This window comes from Sinocyclocheilus rhinocerous, unplaced genomic scaffold (genome assembly GCF_001515625.1).
Source record: "Sinocyclocheilus rhinocerous isolate Xijiao unplaced genomic scaffold, SAMN03320098_v1.1 scaffold228, whole genome shotgun sequence".
Lineage (NCBI taxonomy): Eukaryota > Metazoa > Chordata > Actinopteri > Cypriniformes > Cyprinidae > Sinocyclocheilus > Sinocyclocheilus rhinocerous.
Window position 1 is genome coordinate 91,571 of NW_015634565.1, and position 10,326 is coordinate 101,896.

The following is a 10,326-nucleotide window of genomic DNA, read 5'->3' on the forward strand; positions in this document are numbered from 1 at the left end:
AGATTTGGAAAATTGTAGCATTAAATCACTTGCTCACCAATGGATCCTATGCAGTGAATGGGTGCCGTCAGAATGAGTCTAATTACTTGTGGATTATTGTGATGTTTTTATCATCTGTTTGGACTCTTATTCTGACGGCACCCATTCACTGCAGAGGAAGTGATGGAATGCTGAATTACTCCAAATCCGTTCCCATGAAGAAACTATTTTGGATTGCCTGAGTGTGAGCAAATTTCTAATTTTGGGTGAACTACTCTTTTAACTTATATTGAACTAGTAAATGTTCCTTTAAAGAGGTCTGATGTTAACAAAATGAAGTCGTGTGCAACGCTGCGCCGTCCTCTTATATAATGAGCTGTAGCTCACACACAGGAAGATGTGTGTCTTGAGACAAATAAACAGACAAACTAAAAGGAGAGAGAGAGGAAAAATGGCACAAAGGTTGGGTGAAACTCTGAGTATTAGTGAGTATGAATAGCCCATAGACTGAGACATGTCTTAATGAAGAATCATTATAAATCTGTTCTATTAATTAATTCTCAGGCCATTTTCATGCTGTGAATTGATGTTCCCCCCCCCCCAAGAACAGAAAACTGCTGAATCAGGCAATGAATCAGCCTCCCAAAATATCCTCCGGACTGGTGGTATTTTCCCCTTGTGTGCGGGTTTGGTGGGGTTTGTGTCATGCAGCGGCAGTAGCTCAGAACAGGGCCGTTATTGAGGAGCTCAGCCAAAAGAACTCTTGTGAAGTGGCAGGGTGTGGTGCGCAAAACCCTCAACAAACCTCCCTAAGGATTCTGGGTAATGGCCCACAAACACAAGAGCGAGAGAGAGAAATCAGGCATCCGAAAATAGCTCAATGTTTAAGGAAGTCTCTTGAGTTAGATCATGATGTACAGATAATTGCCAACATCAACGACAAATGATGAACGATATACTGAATCTGTCCATAACAATGCTCTGGCAACTATTTATAACATGGTAGCATCGCCAGTGAGTTCTTCATAGGCAAACATCATTCACTCACATAATTTACAAAACCTAGTGTACACTAATATTTCACAATATTACTGTTTTTACTGTATTTTTCATCAAATATTTGCAGCCTCGGTGAGCAGAAAAGTCTTCTTTCAAAAACATTTTTAAAAAATTTACCAACCCCAAACTGCTCAGGCCTCTCCTTCAATGCAAGTCAGTGGGATTTTTTTCTCTTCTCAAATCATGTAATTTGAAGTATCATTCATATCTGTAGCACAAACGATGCTGTGAAATGTAATAGTTGAGTTAGAGGGTTGTTCAAATCCTGAAGTGTCATTTCAAGGAAACTGCACAAATAATGACAGGTTTCTTCAACACTCATCTATTATTTGTCAGACAAACAGAAAGTTCCTCCCCAAACACATGCTAATGTTGCTTAAATAAATGATTGAATTAATTATTAACACTTCTCTTGTTTCATCACGTAACTAAAGACAGAACAGAGCTCCGTTTAAACATCCCCTCTTGGATCCAGATTTGGCAGAGACATTCTCTCATTTTTAATTCATGATAATACCCATTTTCATTTAAATATGCAGATTACTTTGAATAATTTAAGTTACAGGCCAAACTTTTTCCTAGATCTGATTCATATATCATCTCCGTCCTGGGTTTCCTCTCATCTTTAGGTGATTATCTCTGCGTGTCATCTGCGGCTGATGTGTCTTCATCACCTCACAGCTCTGTGAAGAGAAGAAACGGCGTGACTGATGTCAACATGACCTCGACCCCCGGCAGCGATCAGACGCAGTCCTCCACTAACATCACCAACAGCACTGAACCCACGCCGCACACAGACACAACTACAGGTACAACATTTACATCGTTTTTAATCTTGAGATTGATAGTGACTTCAAACCCCAGTCTGATGCTTTACACAAGTTCCTACACTGCTACAATGAGAGTTTATGTGGAAGCACTAGTCGCTGGGTTCAAAACATATTTAGTCTCTGAACTAATCATTTCTAGACATTTCTTTAACATCTTGTGCTGTGCTGAAAATTCTTTACCTAATTTGGTGGTCCCAATCAAGAATGATTGGCCTTTTAAAACTCTTGTTATGCTATAATATTACCAAATCTTGTATTCAATCTTTTTGTCAACTTGTTTTCTATCAATTAGCACAGGTTTTGTTTTTCTTTTTGGAATTGATTGATTGTACGCCTCATTCATCTGAGCTCATGCACCTCAGATTTTGAGTGATTATTTCCAGAAATTATTCACAAATAATGCTTTTTTCACTTAAAAGCTGATGCGCTAATCACCAGTGTTTATAACAGTTCTCATCTGTTTAATAAAAATAGAGGAAAATAGAAATACAAAAGGGAAAAAGAAAAATGACTAATGCACAAAACAAAATGACTAAACTAAAACTAAAAGAAAAAGAAAATATTAAAAATATATATTTATAGTTTTTTCAGTTTTAATTTATTATTATTTATATACCATATGGATATTTATTGGATATTTATTTTAAATAAAATATGAATAAATACTATAATAACACTCCATCTACACATATTTTCTACTAATTTCAAACTAACGTTATTGAGACTACCATAGAGGAATATTGAATCCAAAAACATTTACTTACATTGTGACGTTCCATACACGCATACATTTCTTTCTTCTGTGAAACACAAAAGCAGATGTCAGAACACACCAATATCTAAGTCATCATTGACTGAAAACTCTCAAATCACATTCCCGCTGCTTCATAATCAAAAACTGAAGGAAAGACAGATTTCAACATGTTTAGAACAACATGAGAGTGAGCGAACGAAAGACGTTTCATCACTGGGTGAATTCTTCCAGAAAACACTTAACTAGCACCCCGACCTGACAGAACAGATCATTTATACAACAATCAGTGGCTCTGAACTGCGACAGCAATGTAAAATGACATAAAGAAAAGAAATGCAGTGTGAGATCTGACGTGAGAGTGTGAGAGTTTGAATCCTCATGACACACACACACACACACACACACACACACACACAGCTCAGTGCAGTTCACACACGCACACGTCTCGCATGCACAGACACGCGCTGTCACACAGAACAACTCTGGCTCACTCCACAAACCATCAAAGATCTCACCAACACCATTAAAAATCATCCTGCTGCATTTCTGCAGAGACAGCTTCTTCTTTTTTAAGGGAGTGTATTTTATGGATAATGAATTACAATCTGAATTCAGCTTTGTTTAACCTTAGTAAAGAAAAGAAAAAGTGTTCTTGACTGTATCCATCCTATTCTGTTATAAAATGCCATGGTTCCAAGCATCTTATGATGTTCAATTGCTTTAAATTGTAGAAAATATTCATTCCAACAATGAAGCAAGAGAGAAACAGACTGCATTTAGCCTAAAGTAGCCCTGTTGAGTTCAGTTAATATGTTTAAGATTAAATCTGTATAGTGTAGACTTTGGTGCCATACAGAAGACAAAAAATAAATAAATAAAATAAAAATAGAGGAAAATAGAAATACAAAAGGGAAAAAGAAAAATGACTAATGCACAAAACAAAATGACTAAACTAAAACTAAAAGAAAAAGAAAATATTAAAAATATATATTTATAGTTTTTTCAGTTTTAATTTATTATTATTTATATACCATATGGATATTTATTGGATATTTATTTTAAATAAAATATGAATAAATACTATAATAACACTCCATCTACACATATTTTCTACTAATTTCAAACTAACGTTATTGAGACTACCATAGAGGAATATTGAATCCAAAAACATTTACTTACATTGTGACGTTCCATACACGCATACATTTCTTTCTTCTGTGAAACACAAAAGCAGATGTCAGAACACACCAATATCTAAGTCATCATTGACTGAAAACTCTCAAATCACATTCCCGCTGCTTCATAATCAAAAACTGAAGGAAAGACAGATTTCAACATGTTTAGAACAACATGAGAGTGAGCGAACGAAAGACGTTTCATCACTGGGTGAATTCTTCCAGAAAACACTTAACTAGCACCCCGACCTGACAGAACAGATCATTTATACAACAATCAGTGGCTCTGAACTGCGACAGCAATGTAAAATGACATAAAGAAAAGAAATGCAGTGTGAGATCTGACGTGAGAGTGTGAGAGTTTGAATCCTCATGACACACACACACACACACACACACACACAGCTCAGTGCTGTTCACACACACACACACGTCTCATGCACAGACACACGCTGTCACACTGAACGACTGGGATTCACAAACCATCAAAGATCACCATTAAAATCATCCTCAAATACTCTGTCTGGCTGCCTTCAGAGGAAATACTAACTTACTGAATACTGTACTGTATACATTAAATGTTAAACTGTTTGGCACAATATGCACTTTTACATATAGTATGCTACATTGTTGTCTCATGATCGCATTTAATGGCATACTGGGTATATCCATCTTAGAAATAAATGCAATTATTTTATATTTTTTTATGTAAGATGTGTCTCCTGCCCAACCAAGGTTGCGTTTATTTGATTAAATATACAGTAAAAACAGTGATGTTGTGAAACATTATTACAATTTAAAATAACTGTTTTCTATTTGAATATATTTTGATAGGTAATTTATTCCTGTGATCAAAGCTGAATTTTCAGCATCATTATCCAGTCTGCAGTGTCACATGATTCTTCAGAAATCATTCTAATATGTTGATTTGCTGCTCAAGAAACATTTCTGATTATTATCAATGTTGAAAACTGTTGTTCTGCTTCATATTGAATGGAAACCGGGATACATTTTATTTTCCAGGATTCCTTGATGAATATAGAGTTGAAAAGAACAGTATTTATTTGTCAAATAAATCTTTGTGTAACATAAAAAATTTATTTACTGTCACTTTTGATCAATGTAATGCATCCTTGCTGAATAAAAGTTTTAACTTTTTACAAAAAAAAATTATTACTGACCCCAAACTCTTGAATGGTAGTGTACATACTGCAGAAATATAGTATGCTAGGTAGTGCCTCTCTTTTCTCTTTCTCTCTAGAGAATCCACACATACATGGCAAACGTTCAGGGTGATTTCACATTCAGATCATTGTTTCCTTTTACTCTCTGTAAAACAACCAATCCGAGTGCTTCCTCATACCTGGTTTATGAACACATGCACAAACACATGCAAAACACTATTTACATGTTCCTGTCGTTCCACAGAAAAAGGAAATTGTTGTAATTGTCGAAGTGAAAGAATGAACGACTTACTCAAGCCCTGTTATTTTTCATCCCCTTCCCCTATCAGTCACTTTTCACAATCCAACCACTTACTGATGGATTGAATCAAGTCTTACTCTGCTATTTGTCTTACTGAATATCACATTTCAGGAGTTAAAATGAGTTGGAAATGCGTTTAGTCTTTAACAAAGGCCTCACCAACCTAAGAAACAGCGTTGAACATGTAGCCGCCCGTGTGCTCGTGAATTTAACTGAAAGAGCCCAAAGCTGTGCTTCATCTGTCATTTATTACTAGTGTTGTGCAGCTCAATGTTTTTCAGTGATTCACAACATTTCTGTCAGCAGATCTGTCATATGCTGCCATGTTTGTGGAATTATGCAGAGGTCACCATGGAAACATGGTAATAATTGCAGTTTTGCCCACCAGAGATGTTGTGCACCCTTTTTTTTTATTTTTTAAAGTGGGCACCAGTGGCAGTTCTGGCTTACTTTGTGCAATATGCAAGATAAGACATGACCAAAAGAAGAAGAAAAACAAACACTTTTTAACAACCCATTAGTTCTTTTTGGAAGTAAACGCTGTACACTACTGTTCAAATGTTTCAGCAAGATTTTTTAATACATTAAATAATAAATGAATACTTTTATTCAGCAAGGATGCATCAAATTGATCAAAAGTGACAGTAAAGGTATTTATAATCTTAAAGATTTATATCTCAAATAAATAGAAAATGTTGTACACTTAATATATTTAATGTAAATATACATTTATTTTGCTTCATCTGTCATTTATTACTAGTGTTGTGCAGCTCAATGTTTTTCAGTGATTCACAACATTTCTGTCAGCAGATCTGTCATATGCTGCCGTGTTTGTGGAATTATGCAGAGGTCACCATGGAAACATGGTAATAATTGCAGTTTTGCCCACCAGAGATGTTGTGCACCCTTTTTTTTAATTTTTTAAAGTGGGCACCAGTGGCAGTTCTGGCTTACTTTGTGCAATATGCAAGATAAGACATGACCAAAAGAAGAAGAAAAAAAAACACTTTTTAACAACCCATTAGTTCTTTTTGGAAGTAAACGCTGTACACTACTGTTCAAATGTTTCAGCAAGATTTTTTAATACATTAAATAATAAATGAATACTTTTATTCAGCAAGGATGCATCAAATTGATCAAAAGTGACAGTAAAGGTATTTATAATCTTAAAGATTTATATCTCAAATAAATAGAAAATTTTGTACACTTAATATATTTAATGTAAATATACATTTATTTGAAATAGAAATCTTTTGTAACATTGTAAATGTTTTTTACTGTCACTTTTGATCGATTTAATGCATATTTAATATGCATATGTACTTGATAACTATAAATGTTAAGTGTATTAAAATGTTATTTATACTGTGTATATATATATATGTGTGTGTGTGTGTGTGTGTGCATATTAAATATGCATTAAATTGATCAAAAATGACAGTAAAAACATTTACAATGTTACAAAAGATTTCAAATAAACGCTGATATTTTGAGCTTTCTAGACATTTAAGAATCCAGAAAAGAAAAAGAAAAAAACGTTTTCATGGTTTACACAAACATACAAAGCAGCACAACTGTTTTCAACACTGAAAATAATATGAAATGTTTCTTGGGCAGCAAATCAGCATATTAGAATGATTTCTGAAGGATCATGTGACACTGAAGACTGGAGTAATGATGCTGAAAATTCAGCTTTGATATATTTCATTATAAAATGTATTACTTTAAATTGTAATAATATTTCACAATATTACTGTTTTTACTGTATTTTTAAACAAATAAATGCAGCTTTGATGAGCATAAAAAATGTAATTAAAAACATTTTTTTTTTAAATAGAATAAATCCCAAAATAAAGCAAGCAAAATGATTATAATTGTGCACTTTTTTTTGGAAGTTGCACTCAAATCTGAGCGAGCACAATACTTTGTTTGCTGATTGAACACCCTCGTGTTTGTTTCATCTTTAGTAATGTTGGTGAACTCATCTGCCCCGGCCGAGAACGTCAGTTTCTCTGGGAACGTCACAGACAGTCGAAACGTCTCTGATGTGTCACCTGTGAATAATGAGACCGCAGTTACCACGGTAAAACCTACCACACTCCCACCATCAACGACCCACGAGCCCACAAGCAGCATCCACGTCAGCACGCTCCACCCGACATCCACCGCCGCAGGAACCAGCGGAGCTCCAGAATCAACGAGCGCTCGCAGCAGACGGAGACCCACCACGCAGATGACCGCGAGCAGCAGTCCCGTCCAGGCCAAAGCCCACGCCGACACCCCCTCGGCTCTGAACGTCGGAGACCACGGTACGTGAAAACAGAGCCTAAAACAGCTTTGCGTCAGTCTTCTTGATCAGTATTTCATCCTGTTTCCAGTCAGAAATACATCTTTGAGACAAAATAATATCCTAGCTTTTTTAGCAAATGTTATGTTTTTACACTTAATATATTCAGAACTCACAATAACTACATAAATATATATATTATAACATTAAATATATGTAATATAAAACTATATTAAATATAGACTATATTTAAATACACTGTACTTTTCTGTATGAATTCTGAATTCTTATTAAATATATATTACACTTTATATATTTACATATACTTAAATATAATGTATTTAATAAACTATATTTATCAGTAATTTCCAGTATAATTCTGAATTCTTAATATTAAATACATATTACACTTATTTAAATACACTTACATACAATTATGTATTTAATTATTATAAAGTATATTTATCAGTGCGTTTCCATATGAATTCTGAATTCTTAATATGAAATACATGTTGCACTTAAAATATTTAAAGACACTTACAAATAATGTATTTAATTATTATAAACTATATTTATCAGTGCTTTTCAAGTTCCTAATACTAAATATATATTACACTTAAATATATTTAATAAACAAACAATATTTATCAGTACTTTTCAGTATGAATTCTTATTATTAAATACATATGACACTTAATATATTTCAATAAATACACTTACAAATAATGTATTTAATTATTATAAACTATATTTATCAGTACCTATCAGTATAAATTTTGAATTCTTAATATTAAATATATATTACACTTAATATATTTATTACATTTAAGTATACTTAGAATGTTTTTAATTATTATAAACTATCAGTATTTTTCTGCATTCTCAATATTAAATATACTGTATATTACACTATATATTTATATTTTATAAATTTAAGTATACTTAAAGTATATAAATGTTTTAGTTATTATTAGCTATTTATCAGTACTTTTCTGAATTCTTAATATTAAATATATATTAGACTTAATATATTGAATACAGTTAAATATAATGCATTTAATAAACTACATTTATCAGCACTTTTCATTATAAATTCTGTATTTAATTACTCTCACTATCTTTGTTTTATTTTTTCACTCATCTTACTGCATTGCATTCTGGGATTGCCTTCTCCATGAATGATTGCAGGTATTTTAGAAGGCAGCATAATTATATTGCCTACATTTTGAACCTTAAAATGCAGCCTACAATTATAAAACAGAGCTCATTTATTTTATTGTCCAGTATTTTACTGTATTTTTGATCAAATAAATGCAGCCTTGGGGAGCATAACATTACGGTTGTGTAACTATGGCCTGACTGATGTTGACTCTGTTCGTGAGGACAAAAGCATGACTTCCTGCTGGAAACCTCTGCTGCTGGTTTTGGCAGAAAGCCTCAATGCGGACATGATTTATTGCTGCGATATCAAACATCACATGATGATTATTCATTTGGTTGACGCTTTTGTGAGCAAATGCAGCTGCACACACAAACATTTACAGTGCACATCTGCATTTTTGTTTACCATAATGGCGAGCAGAACAAATCCTCGTAAAGTGGATATAAATAGAGGTCAAACAGCAGAGATGCTGATAACGGTGCGTGTGGAAAACAAGAGCATCATTATATGTGCAGAGGAACGTCTTCACGCTGACACAACCGGAGAACAGACGCATCTTTGTGGATTCGCCAGGCTTTTACGTCACTGCAGAAACGCTCAAGCACACAAACACACACTATTTACATATTTTCCAGAAAGTGCGCTAGTGTTATTCCCTCTCTCTTTCTCTGCTTTGGTTCTTCTAGACAATAGCAAAGCGTCCACTGACCCGCTGCTGGCTGGACTGGTGTCGGCGTTCGTCATCGTCGCTGCCATCGTGTCCGTCCTCATATTCCTCAAATTCAGACACACAAATGACGGCCCAGAGTTTCGCAGACTTCAGGATCTCCCCATGGTGAGATTACGCTTTCCACAATTCATTGAATAAAAACAACACACATACTACCTAAACACATTGCTAAGCAATAGCCATGTGACAAACATTCAAAGCTGACAGGAAAAGTATCATTCTCAGGAAACCGTTTAGATCCCATTTATGCAAATGATCTGCTATTTTTACATTTCATTTAAAAAGGCTTATATTTTCCCATTTTAGGCTCAAACTACCAGGGCCATAACTGCCATAATCATTAGAGGGACTACTATGCTATCAATTAAAAAATTAATCATTTTTATGATGTTACTCCCTTAAATATATCAGAAATGAACACAGTAAAAAAAAAAAGGAAACATTCTGCTTTTTTCAGGGAAAAAAAACATAGTACATGCATAATACTGTAATTTAAAGAAAAAAAGTGGGTAATTTTTCTATATAATGCACAAATTAATGCAAATGCTATAATATTTTTAAAAATCTTTTAATTTAAAGGGTTATTGTTGAACTCAGTATGCCACTACTGATTTCTGCAAATATTATATTTTTTTAACATTTAATGCCATTTCAAAATATAAGTATTTTAAAAATAAATAAATACATACATACATACATACATATACAGTAAATAGTACATGCATGGTATTCTAATTTCAAAAGAAAAATGCAGGTGATTTTTTTGCATTCTGTATAACTCAATGTATGTTTATTGCAATGTTTTTAGTTTAAAATTATTTAATTGGGGGGTGGGGGCAACTATGATACTGATAAAAAAAAAAAA

General features: G+C 33.6%; 1 protein-coding gene across 1 annotated transcript in view; it reads left to right on the forward strand.

Annotated features, from left to right (window-relative positions):
- Positions 1–608: 608 nt before the first annotated feature.
- Positions 609–10,326, forward strand: part of LOC107745905 (cell wall protein RBR3-like) — an 11,650-nt gene continuing 1,932 nt past the window's right edge. Inside the window, exons 1-4 of the mRNA XM_016559942.1 lie at positions 609–801; positions 1,668–1,847; positions 7,250–7,591; positions 9,418–9,566. Of these exons, the coding sequence (XP_016415428.1) occupies positions 609–801; positions 1,668–1,847; positions 7,250–7,591; positions 9,418–9,566 (864 nt within the window). The remainder of the gene's footprint in view (positions 802–1,667; positions 1,848–7,249; positions 7,592–9,417; positions 9,567–10,326) is intronic.